We start from the raw sequence: 23,024 nt of genomic DNA, 5'->3' as shown, positions 1-23,024 counted from the left end.
CATCGCCGGCGTTTGTACCTTTCAGCGACGCGCAGCCTGTTGGAGAATCCTCAGCGCAGCAGAAAGACACTGTTGAACAATTGTCAGCAAAAGACTCAAGACCAGAACAATCGACTGATCAGCAGGACGCTGTCTCTTCAACGGATCCTTTGTTCGACGAGCAGACACGTCCCGGGAAACACCGATATTCTTTGCGATCTCGCACTAAGGACAAATAAAATTTTTTTTGTTTTGCTGAATTAACGACTGCATTATCCAGTTTCCTGTGATCAGTTTTGAACATTCGTATCACTGTGATTTTTTTTATACATATATATATATTGAGCTTCCTCCCTTGTATCTTTTCACTTCTACAGCCGAGAGACTTTGTGTTTGTATATACATATTGTGTGCTGAAGGCCGTAGGGCCGCGCGCGTACTTCCTTCTGGATAGTAGGTCTTGACGCTAGGTTAAAGGCCGTCGGTTCCTAGGAACTCCTGGGGATTGACTATTGCTACACAGAACGAAGTGCGTCAAGAAACGTTGCGGACGGTCGTAGGGAATGGCATTCTCGAAGTTGAATGATTTGGAGGGAGCTAAGGCGCACCGACTCAAGCTGCAGCAACTCAGTCGTACCAAATGTTTTATATTCCAACTGTTTGTGTTATTTTTGACTGCTTCTGCATTATTGGCGGGTGGGGTGTACTATACGATGTCTTACTTCTTACCTGCTACACCTACTCCTACTCCTTACCCTAATCTTACCTCTACTGCTTCTCCCCATTCCTTTCATATGTTACCGGAACACGAGCAGGCTAGACGTGTAGAATTCCGCAACAATTCCTTTATTCAGCTCCTTCACCAGCATCAGTTAGTGGTTAACACTACTAATTGTTGGGTGTGTGGGTTGATGCCACATACTACGGATAAGGGAATTCCATATCTGGTGTTACCGTATAGTTCCCAAGGGTCAGCTCGAGCATTCCAAACAATGTTTCGAAGCGCACTGGGTTTCCACCCCATTCGAGAACCACGTTCCCCCTACTCTGGTCCTACCTCGTATCAGAAGCCTTTGTCGATAGCCATAGAGGATTTAGATAGCGATATCTATGACCCCTCGCTTATTCCTGAAGAAGAGGTACAAGCCTATAGAGTCCTAAGTAGAGGTGAATATAGTGTGTTCACTAGCGAAAAGCAGCTTAAAAGCTCGCCTCCAATATGGGTCGTACCCCACACTGGTAATTTCTGTCTTATGGGTCGTGGTCGAAGATCGCAAGCCCGACTCGGAGCAAGTGCTTGCACTGAAAATTACATTTTGCCGATGTCCTCGTCCCCTGTGTTTCTGGCTGCCAAGGGTACATACTTTATCTGTTATGATCGTGCATATGCATGGTTGCCCGCTGACTTCATGGGCTCATGCTTCATTGCAAATCTGTTGCCTCCGACGTTCACTGTAGACGCCGATTATCACAAGACTAGAGTTGTGCGAGGCGTAATTAGCGAAGAGGATACTGCCGGTCAAGAGGCAGGAGACTTTTTCAAGGGTTTCCTCCCGTTTTGGGGACCTATGGTTAACAGTAGGAACCTGAGACAGTTGACTCGAGTGGAAGAATCGACAGCTAATATTACTGCCAGTGCCCTTGGTAATATCACCACAGAACTTCAGGCGGAGAGACTTATGACGTTACAAAACCGTATGGTTTTGGATGTCATCTTAGCAGATCGCGGTGGGGTATGTAAGGTGATCCATTCGAGCTGCTGCATTTTCATTCCAGATAATGCTCCAACTGTCTATCAAGCCATCTCGAGGTTGCATAAGATCTCTGAATCCATACACGTGGATGTAGGGGATTGGACGCTGCTGGGGTGGTTTTGGGGCCTGATGTCGACTTGGGGTTGGAAAATTCTGATGATCATCGGAGTTGTGGTAGTGTTCCTGTTCACGTGTTGCCTTTGTGTGCAGTGTGGTCCTGCCTTATGTGGCCTTTGTGCTACAACGTGTATGAGACAACCATCTGTTACCAAGGGGACTCGCTTGGACAGAGCTATGCTACAGCAACATCTCGATGGTCTGATGAATATCGAATATGAATCCGACTAGTGCTTGCCTACATGAGGGCAAAAGGAGCGTCTGAGGTTCCGTGACAATTGTAAGTGGTGTTTTCGACTCGCACGAATATAGTCGAGTCTGGTATCTATGAACCGCAAATGACGAGTTTAGTAAGTGTGCGCAGTTTCGCTGTGCTAGCTTAAACCGTTCATTTGTTATATGGGTTTTTCATCTGTACCCACGGGTTCCATCTTAGATACGGCATCCATTTTGTCTCTTGCCCTCAAGTAGCCAGCGAACGGACGTTGTCCGCTTCGCGACCCTGGGACTCCCAAGATATTTGCGGAAGACACATGTTCTTTGTAAGTGTCTTTATGACGAGGGGGATGCTACTGTAAGGCAGATGACGCCGCATGAGGCTCATCTTGCCGCACGGGCTTATTGTCTCAGCCGTGCATCTCATTAGGCACGTCCCTTTGATGCCTGCATCTCGTGTTTCCCGTTACCTCCCCTTTTACACCCTTTCCGATCTCCCCACTGTCTCCGTCTTCCTCTACACCTGTCCTTGTTCCTATTTCGATCTGTTTTACTGCTGATTGGAATTTGCTAATGGTGGGAAGATGGGATTTTACAGTTGGGAACCGCCAAATGTTTCCGCACTTATGTTTCGGACCTCATGTGTTTCAAAGTGACCAAAGCGACCCCCCGGGGAATAATTGTGAGAACCGGGTTGTAAACTTTTGTGTTCAAATGTTATCCTATGGGTAAAAACTGTATAAAAGGAGCGATCCACAGAACCAATTTGAAGCAGTCTCCCCAAGTTGCACGCTGTGTACTTGTCGTGATCTCTGTGTTCCCTGCAGCAAATAAACCTTGAATCTTTGACGCCGAAGGAAGTGTCCCGTGTCTCTGTGATTCGTACGCCGGAGCAGGTTACCCACGAAGGTTTCAGGTGTTGTGCCCTGGCACCGCTGGGTCCTACAGAACCCAGTCCTTCACCTACTAAATCCTTCATCCAGACACTTATACATCCACTCATTCTTCAATATGTAAGACATATTTTAACTTTACAGAAACATACAGTCACTGGGTGTTGTCATCAGTGATGTCATCAGTGATGTCATTTGAGATGTCATCAGTGATGTCATCAGTGATGTCACTGACCATGTCATGAATGATGTAATATGTGACATCATTAGCAGTGGATTGCGGGTCCGCGATATATAGTTAGTGCAACTAACTATATATGGAATTTCAATGGTTTTGTGCAAATAAAATAAGGTTTTTTTAAATGCTAATCCCTAACTATATATGGTCTATAACCTATGGTTTTTTCAGTGAATTTTCAAGGTTTTGTAAATGCAAATTCCTAACTATATATGGTCTATAACCTATGGTTTTTTCTGTGAATTTCATTGGTTTTTTAAAAGCTAATATCTATAGCTGTAAAATATATTCTTTATTAAGTGACGTATCACGTAGCCCGTGAGACGCCTCATGATGCATCGCATAACCGTGACGTATCGTCTCTGCAGCGCAAACCAAACCCAAAACGTAAGCGCGCCAGAACACGCTTAAAGATATATATATATTTTTTTAACCTTAATTAGACAAAATCCACACATGCACATATCACAAACGTTCAAAAAACACAATATGTCGGACTCCCGTTACGCTGCCGGTTAGCTGCCTGGTTAACGTACCAGGAAGCACCTTTACCGCGAAAAATCGCAAATTTTTTTTTTTTTCACCCCCCAGGGAACTTTAATAGCCCCCTCATCAATCCTAGGGGTTCAGGAGGGGTCTGCCTTACCCCTTTCATTCATTTACACCTTTTTTTTTCCACCTCTTGTCTCTCGATCCCACAGAGAGACAAGATGGCGGCCGCTCCAGACTGTTTACAATGATAACAGCCAATCAGCTTCTCCTCAGACTCCCGTTACACTGCCGGTTAGCTTCCCGGTTAGCTGCCCGGTTAGCTGCCCAGTTCGCGTACCAAGACGCGTCTCTACGGCGAAAAAATCGGATTTTTTTTTGTTTTTTTTTTGGCCCCGCGTGGCTTTATAATATCCCCCTCATCAATCCTAGGGGGTCAGAAGGAGTCTACCTTGCCCTCTTTCCTTCATTTCCCCCTTTGTTTTGGCCTCCTCTTGTCTCTCGATCCTACCGAGAGACAAGATGGCGGCCGCTCCGGACTGTTTACAATATTGACAGCCAATCAGCTACTCCTCAGACTCCCGTTACACTGCCGGTTAGCTTCCCGGTTAGCTGCCCGGTTAGCTGCCCGGTTCGCGTACAAAGACGCGTCTCTACGGCGAAAAAATCGGATTTTTTTTTTTTTTGGGTTACACTGCCGGTTAGCTTCCCGGTTAGCTGCCCGGTTAGCTGCCTGGTTCGCGTACCAAGACGCGTCTCTACGGCGAAAAAATCGGAATTTTTTTTTTTTTTTGGGCCCGGCGTGGCTCTATAATATCCCCCTCATCAATCCTAGGGGGTCAGAAGGGGTCTACCTTGCCCTCTTTCCTTCATTTCCCCCTTTGTTTTGGCCTCCTCTTGTCTCTCGATCCTACCGAGAGACAAGATGGCGGCCGCTCCGGACTGTTTACAATATTGACAGCCAATCAGCTACTCCTCAGACTCCCGTTACACTGCCGGTTAGCTTCCCGGTTAGCTGCCCGGTTAGCTGCCCGGTTCGCGTACCAAGACGCGTCTCTACGGCGAAAAAATCGGAAATTTTTTTTTTTTTTTTTGGGTTACACTGCCGGTTAGCTTCCCGGTTAGCTGCCCGGTTAGCTGCCCGGTTCGCGTACCAAGACGCGTCTCTACGGCGAAAAAAATCGGATTTTTTTTTTTTTTTTTTTTTGGGTTACACTGCCGGTTAGCTTCCCGGTTAGCTGCCCGGTTAGCGAACCAAGACGCGTCTCTACGGCGAAAAAAATCGGATTTTTTTTTTTTTTTTTTTTTGGGTTACACTGCCGGTTAGCTTCCCGGTTAGCTGCCCGGTTAGCGAACCAAGACGCGTCTCTACGGCGAAAAAAATCGGAATTTTTGTTTTTTTTTTGGGGCCCGGCGTGGCTCTATAGTATCCCCCTCATCAATCCTAGGGGGTCAGAAGGGGTCTACCTTGCCCCCTTTCCTTCATTTCCCCCTTTGTTTTGGCCTCCTCTTGTCTCTCGATCCTACCGAGAGACAAGATGGCGGCCGCTCCGGACTGTTTAGAATGTTGACAGACACCGGAGAGCCAATCAGCTTCGCTTCCCAAAGTTCCGATACGCGAAAAGTTCGCGAACCGGAGCGCTGCCCGGAGCGCTGTTACAGATATATATCTTGTTTTAAACGTTAATTTCTCAAAATCCACTGAAGCACATATATTGAGACCTAGCAAAGGCACATCGGGCTAACAGTCCCTACAATTTTGCCAAGTTTCGTGGAAATCCATTCAGCCGTTCAGGCTAAAAGTGAGGCCAACCGCCCTATGGAAATTAACATGAGAAAAACGTGTTTTGGGACCCCCCTTTTTTCTCAGCCCCCCCTTGACGAATCCCCCCCCCAAATTTCCAGGAGCTGCTCAGAAACAAAATGTGCCATTTTCCTGAAAATTTCAGCCAATTCCGTCCACAAACGCCAAAGTTATTAGGCATAGAATTTTCAAAAGTTCCATAGAGAAAAAATCCTAACTATATATACCTACTGGCTATCGCCAGTAGGTAATATATATATATATATATATAAATATATATATATATATATATATATATATATATATATATATATATATATATATATATAATCTTTTTACCATCCATTCAGGTAAATAAAATATACACACGTAGCTCCGCTGCAGCCATTCTTCAAAAAAATCTGCAAATAAAATAAATGCCAAAGAGGTGGAAATTGTTGGAGCTCTGGAGGGGGGTGTGGGCGGCGGAGGCAGGGTGAGGTGATAGAGGGAGGGAGACCTCAGAGTGAGGGAGACAGAGGGAAACCTCAGAGTGAGGGAGACCTCAAAGTGAAGGAGAGAGAGGGAGACAGAGGGAAGGGGAGAGAGGGAGACAGAGTGAGGGAAAGGGAAATAGAGTGGGGGAAAGGGAAATGGAGTAAGGGAAATAGAGAGGGAAAGGGAAATAGAGAGAGGGAGAGAGGGTGAGACAGTCAGAGTGAGTCAGACAGAGGAAGAGAGGGAGTGAGACAGTCTGAGTGAGAGAGACGGAGTGAGAGAGACGGAGTGAGAGAGACGGAGTGAGAGAGACGGAGTGAGAGAGACGGAGTGAGAGAGACGGAGTGAGAGAGACGGGGAGGGAGCCATAGAGAGAGAGGTGTGTATGCCGGCAGGGCTCGAGTCTGGGTACCACGAGGGTGGACGGCATCCCCCCACTTATTTTCCCTGGGGCGGTAAGGGGGACGCCGTCCCCCCTGCCAAACAGCTGGAGAGAGAAAGAAATGCTTTTTTGTTCTTAATTAAAGAAGACGATTTTCCCAGGAAAACCACTTTACTTGTCTACTCGCTCCTCTTGACTGTTCGGATGCCCTCTTTGAACATATTTAGCAGGACATAGGCAGGTTGCAGAAGCACCGCGAGGGAGGCTGCGTGCGGTTCAAACCAGACCATCCGAAGCAAATATTTTTCTGAACTCTGAGGGGGAAAAGAGAGTGTTAGAGGGAAGGGAGCTGTTTGTAAACAGACACTGACGTGCTGATGACACACTCGGCTCGGGTAACCGCGGCTTATCAGGGTTCATTGGCTGCGACAGTAGTATTTATAATGACTTTTTAGCGTATGAGCGGGCAATTTCCTGTAAATCAATGTACCTTACTCCAGGCGGTGGTTGTTCAACAACAAACCCCAGCCCTGGGAATAAAGGACAGTCTAATTATTTTTGATGTTTGTATTGTGAGCACATGGTTTAAAGCTTTAATTGAATTTCACGCTGCTCGATTTGCAGGAGATACAGAGTACATCCTACGTGTGTGGTGGAAGTAACATATCTGGACGTGTCAATTAACATTGTGTGTTTGCTTTGAACTCCTCCTTGACGTACCATTTGGATTCAGGGCTGTTTGATGTAACCTGTATTTGTGGCACTAATGGGCACTTTTTCCTGAATAAAAAATCCAAGCCTGATGGTGCAAGCCACCTTTCATGACGTCACTTCCGGTCGTGACGTCACATCCGGTGACAGCGTCCCCCCACTTATTTTTTTACGACTTGTGCCCTGTATGCCGGGTCTGGTGGCTCAGTGGACGATGGCGTCCGCTGCAGGGACCTGTGATCAACCTCATGATCAGTTTTTTTTGTTGCTCTAGCCCCGCCCCCTTCCCCACTGACCCCGCCCCCACCAGTGCGGCCCTCCGACACAAACCACACTGTAAATTTGGCCCCCGAGAGAAAGTTTGTGAGTACCCATGCCTTAGAATATCCCCAGGCGTCAGACTGGATCCGGAAATTTTTTGCGTAGCAATACCCCTGCACGTCCGTAGGCGTCGTTTGCGGCCGGCGTCGTGAGCGCCGGAATGACGTCGTCGGAGTACTTAGACGCCGCCCATGCGCGCTGACGTCAGTTCTTCTTTTTTCCGCGCCAGCTAGCGCAGATCCGGAAGAAGCTCTACCCCCAGTCAATTTTTGACTGAACTTTTTGATCACTCTTTTCTGTCGAGTCTTCGACTCTATTGGTGCCAGGGATGCCCGGGTTCAAGCCTTGCTCGAAGTGCGACCGACTCATCTCGGTCACGGACCCCCATCGCCGGTGCCTGAAGTGCTTAGGCCTCGACCATGATGATCGAACCTGCTCCGACTGCCGGGCCTGACGTCGAAGGCTAGGCGGGAGCGGTCCCGCAAGCGACTCGAGCTGAGGCAGTCGGCCCCGCGCCGCTCCAGGTACCGGTCCCGGTCCCACGGGAGGTCGAGGGACAGGTCGCGAGGTCGGAGTCATCGAAGCTCCGGGAGTGGACACCGATCGTCTGGTTCCAAGTCCTCAGGTAAGAGGCATGAGAGGTCGGAGCGACGCCATCGATCCTCTGACCCACCCCGACGCTCGCACGATGCGGCCGGGGGCTCGGGCGACACCGCCACGCGGCTCCGCGGGAGTTGCTAGCGTCGCCGCCTGCCCCACACCTTCGGGTCCCTGGGCACGGCGCGACGCCGGAGGAGGTCGAGAGGTACCTCATGGCCATGAGGGCCCTCCCTCCTTCCTCAGTCTGTTCCCGTGGCACCTTCGGGCCCAACGGTTCCGCCTGGAGGTTCTAACGGGTCGGGCGCTTCGGCCCCGACGCCGTCGGGTGCTTCGGCCCCGGCGCCGCCGGCGACTACTGTCTCGGCACGGCAGGACCTCGCCGGATCCGGCTCCGGATCCGGGACGTCGCCGGTCGACCTTACGACCTCACCGGCGCCGTCCCCACGGGTGTCGCCCCCGGCGCCCACTGTGGTTGCCGCCCCCGGCGCCCACTGTGGTTGCCGCCCCCAATGTTTCCTGCGGTCCGACTCAGGCGCCGATTCCGTCGGCCTTTGGGGATTTTTATCTCCACGAGGAGGCCCTGTCTGCTAATCCTTGTTTACAGGACACAGGTGACGAGGAAGATTGGGAGGGGTCCGAGGACCCTCTGGCACTGGATTGCCAGTCTCAACAGGACTGGACATATCAGCTTGGGGAGGCCAGTGGTCTTGACACTTCGCCAGACACTGGATTTAGCTCACCTCCGACTGTGGCTTCGGAGGCGGGCTCTACATATAGTGTAGTGTTGACGAAGGCAGCTAAGGCCTTAAACCTTAAGCTCCCTGTCGCGGCTGTGAGGACTAACCTTCTCACAGAGGTCCTCAAACCGCAGTCAAGCTCCAGTGAGGCCCTGCTGCCGTTCAATGAGGCCTTGTGTGACGTTCTTGTGGGCACTTGGTCCAAGCCCGCCACAGGTCCGCCTGTGGATAGGAACGTGGCCAGACGCTACCGCCGGCCCCGGGCGACCCATGCTTTTTCGTCCACCCACCCCACCCCCGAGAGTCTGGTCATCCAGGCCTCAAACTCCCAGTCCGCATTACCGTCGGCCCCGCCCGACAGGGAATCCAAGAGATAAGAACAGTTCGGGAAGAAGGTTTTCTCGTCTGTTAGCTTAGGGCTGCGGTCTGTGAATACCGCCTGTCTCTTGGGCCGCTACACCCACACTCTGTGGGACACGGTTGCGGAGGTGCTGCCACAATGCCCGGAGGAGGTCCAGGCTAAACTCGGCCAAGCCCTTGCGGAAGGCCGAGATGCAGCACGCTTTTCTATCCGGTGTGTGCTGGATACCACAGACTCACTGGGCAGGCCGTTGGCAACGACCGTGGCGGTTCGACGCCACGCCTGGTTGAGGTCCGCCAACTTCTCGACCGATGTCCAGGCCACACTCCTGGACATGCCGTTTAAAGGCCCTCGCCTCTTCGGCAACAAGGCAGACCATGCGCTGGAACGTTTCAAGGACTCCAGGGCTACAGCCAAGTCCTTGGGCCTCACGGCCCCACGCCAGCAATCGGGTGCCTTTCGCGGCCACGGAAGGGGCGCCCCCACACATACTGCCAGCCACGCGCCGCAGAATGTCCAACAGCGCGGTGGCGGACGTGGAAACCGCCGTGGCAGCGGTCGGGGACCACGGCGAGGCCAGTCCACACCTCCCTCAGCAACACCTGCCTCAAAACCTTCCGAGTTTTCAGGCCCATGTGACGCCTGTGGGAGGCAGGGTTCGCCATCACCTCTCCCACTGGCGCACAGTCACTTCGGACAGGTGGGTGCTGCAGATTGTCCGAAGGGGCTACTCCCTCCCCCTGAGGCATCCCCTCCATCCATGCCACCGCAATGCCACCGCGTGTCGGGGGATCACTTGCAACTTCTGCAAGAGGAAGTCACGGCCCTCTTGGCCAAGAGGGCCATGGAGCGCGTTCCTGGGCCAGAAGTAGGGTGTGGATGTTACTCCCACTACTTTCTGGTGCCCAAGAAGGGCAAAGGGGGCCTACGCCCGATCTTGGACCTGTGTAACGTCAACGGCTTCCTCCGGAAGGAGAAGTTCAAGATGCTAACTTTGGCTCAGGTCCTGGCTGCCCTGGACCCGGAAGACTGGATGGTAGCGCTGGACCTGCAGGACGCTTATTTCCACATCCCCGTCCTGCCGGCCCACCGGCGTTACCTGCGGTTCACGGTAGGCCAAGAGCACTTTCAGTTTACCGTGCTCCTCTTCAGCCTTACCAGCGCCCCACGGGTGTTCACGAAGGTGATGGCGGCGGTCGCAGCTCATCTGCGCAGGCAGGGTGTGTCAGTCTTCCCCTACCTCGACGACTGGTTGTTGAAGGCGGGCTCGCCCCAAGTAGTCGTCACCCACTTCCAGACTACGGCCGACCTCCTGCACTTGCTGGGGTTCTCCATCAATGTGCCGAAGTCACACCTGTGCCCCTCTCAGAAGCTCCTCTTCGGAGCGGTTCTCGACTCGGCGCGGTTTTGGGTTTACCCACCCAAACGGCGGGTTCGGGATATTCAGGCTCTGATTCCCATCTTCCAGCCGTTATCCCGAGTCTCGGTAAGGTTGACGCTGCGGCTTCTGGGGCTGATGGCCTCCTGCATCCTTCTGGTGCGTCACGCCAGGTGGCGGATGCGGGCTTTGCAGTGGGACCTGAAGTTTGTGGGCCCAGCATCAGGGCAACCTGTCCGATCAGGTCTTGATCTCGGAGGGCACTGCGAAACAACTGCAGTGGTGGCCCACGGACCGCGACTGGGTCAGTGGCAGATCCCTCTCCCTACCCCACCCGGAGCACGTAGTTGTGACGGACGTGTCCCTCCAGGGCTGGGGGGGCCATATGGGAAGGCGGAGATCAGAGGCCTCTGGTCTCCGGCGGAGTCCCGGCTCCATATCAACATGTTGGAGCTACGGGCGATTCGTCTAGCACTGAAGGCATTCCTCCCCTCTGTCCGGGGAGTGTAGTGCAAGTGTTCACCGACAACACCACCGCCATGTGGTACTGCAACAAACAAGGCAGAGTGGGGTCGTGGACCCTATGCCAGGAGGCTCTACGCCTTTGGCAATGGCTGGAACGTCAGGGTGTGACCCTGGTGGTTCAACACCTGGCAGGCTCTCTGAATGCCAGGGCAGACGAACTCAGCCGTCGGTGCATGATGGATCACGAATGGCGTCTAAACTCGGACGTGGCGCAAGGTCTCTTTCAGCAATGGGGAGAGCCTTGGTTAGATCTATTCGCCACAGAAGAGAACGCTCAATGTCATCAGTTCTGCGCGTTGGAATTTCCAGGGCAGCACTCGCTCGGAGACGCTTTTCGTCGTGAGTGGAGTTGCGGTCTGTGTACGCCTTTCCGCCTATACCACTTCTGCCCAGAGTGCTGAAGAAGATCAGGCGCGACCGGGCCCAAGTTATGCTTGTGGCTCCGGACTCGGCACGAAGATACTGGTATCCTGAGCTACTCAGCATGTCAGTCGATCCCCCGATTCGTCTGCCTCTTCGGGATGACCTTCTGTTGCAGCAGCAGGGGACGGTTCTGCACCCGAACCTGTCCAGTCTCCACCTACAAGCTTGGAGATTGAGCGGCGGCAGTTGAGGCCATTTGACTTGCCTCCAGAAGTCTGTGATATCATTCTGGCAGCCAGGCGTCCCTCCACAATGTCGGTATACGCCTGCAGGTGGAACAGATTTGTGGCATGGTGCACAGTAAAGGCTGTGGATCCTCTCTCTGCACCCCTTTCGGAAGTGCTGCTCTTTTTTCTTTCCCTTGCCCAGCAGGGCTCTGCTCTGGGCACTCTTAAAGGGTACCTTTCTGCTCTTACCGCCTTCTTAAGGCTCCCTGATCAGCCTTCTTTATTCAAGTCCCCCATTGTAAATGGATTTCTGAAGGGCATTACACACATGTTCCCTCCTGTTCCCTTTGTGATGCCCCAGTGGGACTTGAATCTTGTTCTTACTTATCTGATGTGTGCTCCCTTTGAGCCGCTCCATAACTATCCTCTGTCTTCTCACTTTGAAGACTGCTTTCCTGGTCGCCATCACCTCTGCCAGGAGGGTGAGTGAGCTCCAGGCTCTTTCTTCTACTCCACCTTTCCTATCTGTTCATCCTGACAAGGTGGTATTGCGTACGCGACCTTCCTTTCTGCCCAAGGTTGTCACGGCCTTCCACATCGGGCAGTCCATTACTTTGCCCACCTTCTTTCCGCCTCCGCATCCCTCGAAAGAGGAAGAGAGGCTCCACCGTCTGGATCCAAAACGTGCGCTCTCCTATTACCTAGATCGCACACGCCAATTCCGGGTGGATGACCAACTCTTTGTTGGTTACGTGGGCGCGAAGAAGGGAAAGGCGGTACACAAGAAGACCATTTCGGGGTGGATCATCTTGTGTATTCAGGCATGTTACTCCATGGCCAAAAAGAGGCCCCCTGCTGGATTGCGGGCTCATTCCACTCGTGCCACGGCAACAACTGCCCTGGGCCGAGGAGTCCCCTTACAGGACATTTGCCAGGCAGCGACGTGGGCCTCGCTGCACACGTTCGCAAGACACTACTGCCTGGACAGTTAGGTCCGGAGGGATGGCTTCTTTGGCCGTTCCGTCCTCCAGGACTTTCTGGTGTGATATTGGTTCGCAGACCCACCACCGGGGTTGGTATTGCTGGGGTATCTATTCTAAGGTAAGGAATCTATCAGTAACGTGTCTCTTTCAGATGCACAAGTTACTACTTGTGTAACGATATATCTGTAAGAGACATTAGTTAGTGATAGATTCCTTACCGACTCACCCATCCTCCCCGTTCTGCGAACCGATATCTAGGGTTAAGGTCATCCCCTTTTAGGGCCCTAGTTTCATGGCACCAGTGTTGGTTCTATCATGGCTCTGCGTATCTGGTGCGGAAAAGCTGTCTATCAGAACTGAAGTCAGCGTGCATGGGCGGGGTCTAAATACTCCGACGTCATTCCGGCGCTCACGACGCCGGCGACTGACGCGGAGCTGCAGACGACGCCTACCGACGCGCAGGGGTATTGCTACGCAAAAAAATTCCGGATCCAGTCTGACGCCTGGGGATATTCTAAGGTAAGGAATCTATCACTAACTAATGTCTCTTACAGATATATCGTTACACAAGTAGTAACTTGTGCTACTAGCCCAGTTGTTGTCTCAGTGATTGTGGTATTTCGGACTCCGCCCGCTCGATTCAGTGCTGGTGATCTCTCGCAGTGGGAGGGAGCAGCGAGGGGGCATCCACGTCTCCAGGGCCTCTACCTTCATGCCAGGAGACTGAGCAGGTCTCCTGAGATCTTTAAACTACTTTCTGGAAAGATGAACACGAGTTTGTCAGCCAGTCACCCCCAAGCAAATCAGCTTATTCTGTGAGTGGCATCATAGTTTCCTGGTGCACCATAGTAGATGTTAACCCCATTCATCGTGTGCGTATTTGATGTGGTGTGTGCTTTCTTTGGCCGAACAAGGTTTTGATATGAGCACTGTTAAACAATATTTAGCTGCCCCTTTAGCTCTTCTTTATTTGCCATATCAGCTGTACTTTAAGTCTCCTGCTTTTTCTGGAGTGGTCTCCTTTCTCTCTCTCCCCCCCCTTCTGTTAAGCGTCAGCAAGACCTTAACCGAAAACTCCATGTTAGACATGCAAGTTACAGTTAGTAACTGCTCTTTCTGAAATAGTGTTGGCCATCATTTGCACTTATGGCTTCCTGTGCCTCCTTTACATTTGGAAAGCGTATATCAGTTGTTAATATCTATTACCAAGGAGGAGGTTAACTGCTCATAAATCTAGGTTTATTCGAGCTTGCATTTTTCACAGAAAAGGTTTCTCGGCTTCTATTGATAGATGCATTGAAACTGGAGTTTCTACGTTCACGTCACCCACTGGCATTTTTTTACCCCATATTGTCCAAGTGTATTAAAAAAAGGAAAAGTGGAAGAGCCAGTGGTTGTCTTGCCAATCATCACTTTCGCTGTAAATATGATTTGTATTTAGCATTTTTAGTAGCAACATTGAAGTCCATTCAATTTACTTAATCTATACTCAGAATGCCACAAAAATTCTCTTTGACATCATCTCTTAAATAGTAACATAATGTATGTTTTGGGACTTTTCCTAAAATAACGTTTGCTTTGCTTTTCTCAAAGAAAATTGCTACACAGAGTTCTCGTATTGAAGAGCTGATGTGTATCGTAAACGAAAAGGACAATGCGTTGGCTCAACTCCAAGAACTGCTGTCACATTGGGAAGATAAATTTGAAAACTATGTAAGTAAATGCATTTCTGTGGCTTCACTTGTAAGGCAATGTAATTTGATTAAATGTTTGAATTATCATATAAATAAACCTTTTTTTTAATCTTTATTATGATTGCTCTAAATAAATGTTAATTATTGCTAAATAAAACTTTTAAAAGTTGCATTAAAAATTAAATTGGTCTATTTCCCAAATATCCTGGGAGCATCGGTTCCAGCTCATACTTTAATAAATTATGACTGAGTGATCCACAAGCCCCAACCCATTCCTAACTTTCAAATAGTTCTCTTTATTTTTTAAATATTTTAATAAACCTCTCCTAATCCACAGCTGAGCTCGATAATTATTATGGTCATTCACTTGCAAAATCAAGCCAGAAAGTTTGTGCAAGGCTCAGCTTGTGGGCCGATGTGGGTAAAATCCTTGCACCGTTATTTGTTGCAAGAGCACCCTCCCAGGAAACCAGACTGACCTTTTAGGCTTCGGGGAGGGAGCTCCCTCCAGTTTGTCAAAGTCTGCCTGAAGCTCCTATATATTGATGCCCAGTTCCCAAAAGCCACTATTCTTTGTCCTTTGAAGAGCAGCGGATTCACGCTGTTTGAGATGAGGAGAGAGACCACTGTGTCTCCACCATCAACCCGTCACTGAGCACACTGCGCAGTAAGCATCCAGACCGCTTTATTAACAAGCATTTACAATGCAATGGTCTCGGCATTATTAAAGGTAGAGCTATTGGCATTGCTCATGACATTTTTTTTTAATCTTAAATAAATGGCATTGTCATTAACATTGCCAATAGCTTGATCGTTAAATAAATGTCAGTGTCATTTACAATGCCAATAGGTTAATCGCTCGCAAATGCATGACCTATTGCATTTACACCCACACAGAGCCACCCACACACACATACAGAGCCACCCACAGAGCCCCACACACACCCACCCACAGAGCCCCACACACACCCACCCACAGAGCCCCCCACACACACACCCACAGAGCCCCACACACCCACCCACAGAGCCCCACACACACACACACACCCACAGAGCCCCCCACACCCACAGAGCCCCCCACACCCACAGAGCCCCCCACACCCACAGAGCCCCCCACACCCACAGAGCCCCCCACACCCACAGAGCCCCCCACACCCACAGAGCCCCCCACACACACACCCACAGAGCCCCCCACACACACACCCACAGAGCCCCCCACACACACACCCACAGAGCCCCCCACACACACACCCACAGAGCCCCCCACCACACACACCCACAGAGCCACACACAGAGCCACACACAGAGCCACACACAGAGCCACATATACACACAGGAGAGCAAGCACAGTGAGGGGGCAGGAAAGCAAGCACAGCCAGGGGAGCAAGCACAGCCAGGGGGCAGGGGAGCAAGCACAGCCAGGGGAGCAAGCACAGCCAGGGGGCAGGGGAGCAAGCACAGCCAGGGGAGCAAGCACAGCCAGGGGAGCAAGCACAGCCAGGGGAGCAAGCACAGCCAGGGGAGCAAGCACAGCCAGGGGAGCAAGCACAGCCAGGGGACAGGGGAGCAAGCACAGCCAGGGGACAGGGGAGCAAGCACAGCCAGGGGACAGGGGAGCAAGCACAGCCAGGGGACAGGGGAGCAAGCACAGCCAGGGGAGCAAGCACAATCAGGGGAGCAAGCACAATCAGGGGAGCAGGGGAAGCAAGCACAGCCAGGGGAGCGGGGGAAGCAAGCACAGCCAGGGTGCAGGGGAGCAAGCACAGCCAGGGAAGCAAGCACAGCCAGGGAAGCAAGCACAGCCAGGGAAGCAAGCACAGCCAGGGAAGCAAGCACAGCCAGGGGGCAGGGAAGCAAGCACAGCCAGGGGGCAGGGAAGCAAGCACAGCCAGGGGGCAGGGAAACAAGCACAGCCAGGGGGCAGGGAAGCAAGCACAGCCAGGGGGCAGGGAAGCAAGCACAGCCAGGGGGCAGGGAAGCAAGCACAGCCAGGGGGCAGGGAAGCAAGCGCAGCCAGGGGGCAGGGAAGCAAGCGCAGCCAGGGGGCAGGGAAGCAAGCGCAGCCAGGGGGCAGGGAAGCAAGCGCAGCCAGGGGGCAGGGAAGCAAGCGCAGCCAGGGGGCAGGGAATCGGAGGGGGAGAGAAGGGAAAATGTATGTGAATATTTCTGTGAATTACCTAAAACTTCTAACTCAAAGTTCTTCTATTCGTCCTCCACTCTCTCTGCACCCCAACACTACTGCACCCCGCTTTACTCATCTTACAAGATTAGGGGAGAATCCTAGATAACACTGCACATATTCAACGCCGCGGGAGCCCAGGCCCGGCAAGAAAGCGAGCTCCGCCTAACTGTAAAAACACGTCAGGCTGGCGGGAAAGACCTAATCAGAACCCTATGTGGAGGCGAGGCCTGGCCACATCCGCAGTCATTTCATTCTGACAACGGCACATGTGGTACAAACAGAACATTCATTTTTATGTTAATCTTGAAAGAAGTGAAGGATTGCATTGCCCTGGACACGCACACACCCACAGGCACACACACTCACGCACAAATGCTTTTACATACACAGGCTAACACACACACAGAGGCAAACACACATACACAGTTGCGCACACACGCCCAGGCACGCGCGCACACACACAGAGATGCACACACACACACACATGTACACACACACACACACACACACACAGATGCGCACACACGACCAGGCACGCGCACACACACACACAGATGCACACACTGATACGCACTTGCGCCCAGGCACGCACCCACACAGATGCACAAACATACACACAGGCGCACATACTCAGATGCGCACACCCAGGCACGCGCACACACACAGACATGCATTCACATACAAAGGCAACCACACACAGGCATGTACACATACACAGATGCACACACACGCCCAGGCACGCTCACACAGACACACACACACACACACACACACACATTCATGTTTCCGTCTGCGAGGCTGGGAGATAGAGTTAATTACAAACTCCCTGAGTGTTCACATCTATGGATCTTATGGCCATCATTTACATGCATAATATTGCCCCATAGACCCAGCACATTCATGAACGTCCCGCCACACTGGGCTCCATTAATATCCCCAACAGACCAACATGGCCCGTTACGGAGGTAAATATGGCATAGTATTCCTCAGATTAAAAGGTCTATTCAATGCTCTGAGAATTGCCTCATTCATACATTTGCCTCTGGATTTGGTCTGAGGTTGCATTTTGGTACCCATTGGCACTCATATTTGGAGACAGGGACTTATTTTTCCTCAACAGACGAAGATAATAGCAAGAGAAAGAAAAACAAAAGGGGGAAGAAGAGAATGCTTGGAAAACAGTGACAAAGATGGAAGGCAGGGGTCAAAAAGAACATTCAAGAGTGAGATAAAGAGGCGGGAGTGCCTGGTTAAGAAAGAGGGTTGAGGTGAATTCAAGACTAAAAAGCCTTGGTTCTGGCACCCAGACGTTCAATGACGCCAGCCGAGGGCTCCGTGAGCACAGCTTTGGGCCCTGCGTACTCTTGTACAAGAGAAGCACTGGAGAGATGTACAGGCTGTGACCCGTGGCATCAGTGATAAACTCTGCGAATGATGGAGGTCTGTGACGCACATGCTGTGTGTGGGGCAGGAAGATTCCGGGTGCAAGGGCATGTACAGGCTGCGGATTGGTGAGATCTGAAATGTACGTGGTGTGATTGATGGGGTCTTAGTGAGGGAGATGTACAATGTGAGACCAATGGAGCTCTGAGAAGTGCGTTTTGTTTTCTCCCGCTCCACTCAACCATAGTTCTCCCTTCGTGGCGCTATACAGTCCTGTCCTTTCTGCCTCTCATGTTGTTTCTTTCTATGCCTTTTGCACCCTTATCCGAGTCCCATTCGGTTTCTCTATCTCCCTGTTGTTTTTCCCGTGTTTTTCCCGTCTCTTTAATCGTATTTCTCTCTCCCTTACCCTCTCCCCCGAGACCTTCTTTTACTAAAATAGGCAAAAGTTCTTGAGCAGGAATGTGAGGCCTGGTGCGGGGAGCTGGCCCGGCCCTCCGCAGTATATTCCGTCACAGGAGGAGGACCGGGCCCCCTGTCCTGTGGCCCCAATCACAGAGTACGGGTGGGCGCCAGCCTCGCAGGGACGGCCACAGGGGCCCCACGCCCAAGCACACATGGAGTTTCAGGGCCCCATGCTCTGATAACCAGTGCCCCACGTCCAGGCTTGCAGAAAGGATTCAGGGCACCATGTTAAGTAGTTTTTCGGGGTTGGATTTCACCGGCTGCAGAGAACAGGCGGCAAAAGGCAGCCCTCTGCTCACAAACCCTCCGAACCCCCCAGTGCCAGGATCGCAGCTTAATATTCCTCGATTTTTCGGAGTCTCCTGTTTCTTCTGCGGTTCTAACCCGGAGGGCTTGGCGCGCTCCCTTGACGGGCCCCTGCGTCCGTCGCTTCCCTCTCCTCAGCACTTCTCGCTTTCAACCATTTCTCCATCTCCCCTCTCCCATTTCTTCCTTCCGCTATTTTCATCCCCCTTAGCTCCACTTGCTCCATCCCGCCCTCCCTCCTCTGCACTTCGTGCTCGCCTTCGTTTTCTCCGTCTCATTCCTTGCTTGGTGTACCTCTCTGCCCATCCCACACTTTCTCTCTTTTGCAGTCTCTTCTTTCCTTCCCTTTCCTGGCTGTCGCCTTTTCTCTTTTTCTCCGTGTATCTCTCTGTCACACTCACTTCTCTTCCTATCCCTCTCACTCCCTTCTCCTTCTCGTTTCTTTTTCTTTTCTACTCTGCCCCCGCTCGCTGTCTCACTCCCCCCCCATCCCCCCACCACCTCTGTGTCTTAATACCCTGCGGTAAGAGAGGCAGGTCACGAGCTTCCAGGCTCCGCTTCGAGCCTCGTCTGTTAATTATTCGGTGGTCACTGATGAAAAGCCGAAACTTTTTTTTGGTGCTATATATTTGTGGTGAGGGGTGGATGTTAGATGCCTTCCCTCTCACATCGCCTGCTCGCTGCTTCGGTGAGCACCGCAGTGGACGCTTTTCCGATTCTATGCGCCCGTAACCCCCGATATCCCTGCACACAGTAAATTGCTCGCCCTAACCCCCCCCCCTCCCTGTTTTCGGCTGTGGTAGAGCGCAGCCTTCTAGGCGCGATTCCGAGACAGCGGAGCTCCGAGGATCTCTCCACTAACAACGCCGCGCCCCGCCTGCTCTCCCCCCTGCTCGGGGCTGTGGGTGTGCGGGGCTCGCTCTGAGACCACGGGTAGGCACGGACTCAGGCACACGTACCGTGGACAGGCTGCTGTCTCAGCAGTCGCCCACTCCTGCTCTGTGAGATCGGATGGCAGAGGTCCATGTTCGCCACTTAGGAGGTTAATCCCGGCGCACTCAGCTCGCCATTGCTTGTACACAGGGGATCAGTCCTCTGCCGGCTGCAGCCGTCTGTACTAGGAGGGCACCGGCAGATGTGTGCGTGCCCCGTCTTCACCAACAGGGCCCTGTAGATTGCTGCACCAGACACAAAGAGCTGCTTGAAGCTGCGTGACTCGCCTTCAGCCAGTACCGCGTCCGTGCCTCGTGCTTCGGTGAGAGAGGAGCGCTCCAAATGACCACGCTTCTCGGAGGCAGGCAAAGCAGAAATGCCTCGGAGAAACACACGGCCATTTTCGGATTCGGGGGCGTGTTTTGCTGTCCTGAGTGACGGACAACGTCACGAGCTAAAGAACAGCAAAATGTACGCCCCCGAATCCGAAAGAGACGGGGCTAAATCAGAGTGATGGCTCTCTCCTCCAATGGCTGGCCTCTGTTTAGGAAGCCAGCCAATGAAGGAGAGAGGAGGGTTAAACGACCCTACTAAGAAACATACGACTCCTCCCGGAAGGTGGCAAAGCCAGCATTTCCGGTCCTCGACCGAAAAACGGCTCCATAACCTAAGTAGCAACGGACTCCTAATCCCGATCCCAACCGTAAAGGAAGAGTCGCCCGCGAGATTACTTTTCCAAGTCCATATCCGACTAAAATAAGGCACCCCCAACTCCGGAGTACCTCGCAGTACCTCCAACGCCCAACAGCGCCTGACCAAGACCATCCCACAAACTTGGAAGGCGTTCGTAATGGAAACAGGCAGTGATTAATACAGTCCTGATGATGATCCCGGTTCATTAGGAGCCAGGGGATCGAAACGTTGACGCTTAAAACAGTGATGTAGGAATTTCATTTGTATATTATTCTGTAGACACTATGTCGAAACTTGCTGTAATTGATTAATAATTTGCAAGCGACAGTTGGCTCCAAAACTTTCTTTGCCTGTAAAAAATGTCTTCTCTTGACTCACCTACTTTTCTTACCCTATGGTTTTTCCAACTCTTGGGTTAGGTACAGGAGTGTGCCCTATCTAAATGTTTGTATGTGACCCCCTGTAGGTAAATCAATTTTTTTTTTATTCTAAATTAAATATTCCTCGCCCGGCTGGGCCTGGAAATTGGATTATAGTACTGATTGTGGTCTATAAGTTTATTTGTTTATTTATCGAATTTCCCGAGGACCCTCGTTCTCTGTAATAACTATTCTTTGTCCTGGCAATCATTGTGAGTGCCATGAGGCAGCTTCATACCTCTGCCTCTCTGTCTCCACAGGGTCAGGATGATGACCCTCCTCTCTGGTATGATTGACAGCTTTCAGGGCAGTCCGTGCCAGACTGAGGACTAGCGTGATTCAAGCATGTACGTCCACCAGGCCTGTGCCATTTACATGTGCATACAGCACCCATCTAGAACGCATGAAGGCACCAACGCTCTGCCCCTGTGAGGCACTCTCCAGTTGGTCACCATAGCTGGAGTTTGCCTTCCAGAGAAGCGGACTAGGGCCACTGTTCGCTCCATGCAGCCTTGCTCATCTGGGCAGCCATGGAGCACAGAGGACCAGGACGCCATTGGACCTTCTGCTGGAATATTGGCAACGAATGGCGTCCCTGCCAGAGCAATCTACTCTTACTTCCAGGTCCCATCTGCACATGAAGCCTCTCTCCCGTCTTTAGAAATGTTGACCCAGTTATCGTCATCACAGGCCTCTTTAAGGCCTGCCGTCATTACACCAAAGGGTCAGCCTTTTCCCCACTACTGTTTTGCCTTGCAGCTCTTTACCCTTTGGGAGACCCAAGGCAGAGGTATTGTCCAGGCCGCTTCCCTCTCAGCATGCAGTGACTGTGGTTCCATCTGACATGCCCTATGATCTGCTAGTAGAATTGTTGGGACTTTGATCTGCAGCTAAGATATACTTTCTGACCTCCTTTACTGCAAAATTGGTGTCACTGCTTTTTCCTAAAACACATTTAACAGTTGTCACAAAATGGACAGCACCCAACACAAAACCCTGTGCCACAACTTTATCTATTTAATGGGTGAAATGTGGAAATGTTGCCAAATGGAACGACTGACCAACATTATCAGGACAGTTAATAAATAAAAAAGGGGGTCTGTTTCTACTCATACGTTTAAAAGAATTAAATTTGTGGGCTATGCCACACCCCACCTAAGCTGATCATAACCTCAGACCTGTGACCGATAACAGTTTGGTAGTTTAAAATGTATGGGTTAGGCTGCCACTGAAATTCTGACAAAGGTATTCAAAAAATTAGCTCCTGCACAAAAAAAAAATTCTTTCTATGTGCCTGTCATGTTTGAGAGAAAGAATTTCATGTGAAGTGTGATGGTTGAGAGTTTTTTGTAGATGTAAAATGGTCTCCCATGCACTGCAATGCAATTGTTCCATAGGAGGTGAAATGATGCTGCAAATAGCCAATAGCTCTGCTAGATATTTTGATATATCAGGCCAGCTGTTAAGAGGTTTATCCAATAAGCAGATGGTTGAAAGGTGACCCAAAGTCTACCCTTATGTATATTCAGACTTAAGATTGCTTTGTTCCTAGATGTGGCCTTCTGGACATATTGATGTTATACTCTTAACCTTCTGGGTTTGAATGAGGAGTGTTTTTTTTCCCTTAACTTAATTAAGCCATTAAACTTTGGTCCATTGCATTATCCTGTTTAGAATGGTTTTGGCACACTGTAGGAGAAGTTGTAAATGGCACTTTGAAGAATCCTGGTATTGTTGAGACATTAACATGAATTGGGGTGTCAAGTGAGAATGTATTGTTAATGACAAAAGTATGAAGGGAAAACGTATGTTTCAAAAATTATTTTGGAAAATAGTGTCCTACTGCTTTTCTGTACTGCAAGGACGATGGTCACTGACACTGTGCAACTGTGCCAGAACTGGTATTTTCCCTTTGTTCTTGTTTGTTCCCGTCTTTTTAGATCTTTCCTACAAACCACTTTTAACTGTCCGTTGTTCAAGGCCTGTTGTGGACATTACCAATACTTTCAGTGGGCTTTTGGCCATCCCACTGCTTACCTTTTTTAGGTCTCGCCTATGCAGCGCGCATGCGCTGCATAGGAGAGACCTAATGCCATCGGTAACGCTTTTCCAGCAAAGAAGTGCACGCGTTGCATTGCTTGCAATGCAAACGCATGCACGTCTGGAGATTTCCTTGCGGGAGCATGCGACCTATCTGGTGGCGCCATATGGTCCCACGCTCCTGCAAGGACATCATGCATGTCCCCTCCCCTGCTGCTGATCCGCGTTCCCGCTCGGCAGCGAGTTTTTTTTTTTTTTTTTTGCTGTCTGTTCCACTGGGGCACAAGAAGGCATCCACTTCTGTCTTTTTGCTAAGATCAGCTGTCCTGACAGAAGTGGATGCCTGCTTGTGCC

At 51.1% G+C, this 23,024-nt stretch overlaps 1 protein-coding gene across 1 annotated transcript in view; it reads left to right on the top strand.

Moving 5' to 3' along the window:
* KIF20B (kinesin family member 20B) overlaps window positions 1-23,024 on the top strand; it is an 870,233-nt gene that overhangs the window by 430,340 nt on the left and 416,869 nt on the right. The window contains exon 18 of the mRNA XM_086921981.1: window positions 14,149-14,268. Coding sequence (XP_086778107.1) covers window positions 14,149-14,268 — 120 coding nt within the window. The remainder of the gene's footprint in view (window positions 1-14,148; window positions 14,269-23,024) is intronic.

Source organism: Lissotriton vulgaris, chromosome 5 (genome assembly GCF_964263255.1).
Source record: "Lissotriton vulgaris chromosome 5, aLisVul1.2, whole genome shotgun sequence".
In the NCBI taxonomy this organism is placed as follows: domain Eukaryota; kingdom Metazoa; phylum Chordata; class Amphibia; order Caudata; family Salamandridae; genus Lissotriton; species Lissotriton vulgaris.
The sequence above is the reverse complement of the archived record's forward strand: the minus strand, read 5'-3'. Positions and strand labels throughout refer to the sequence as shown.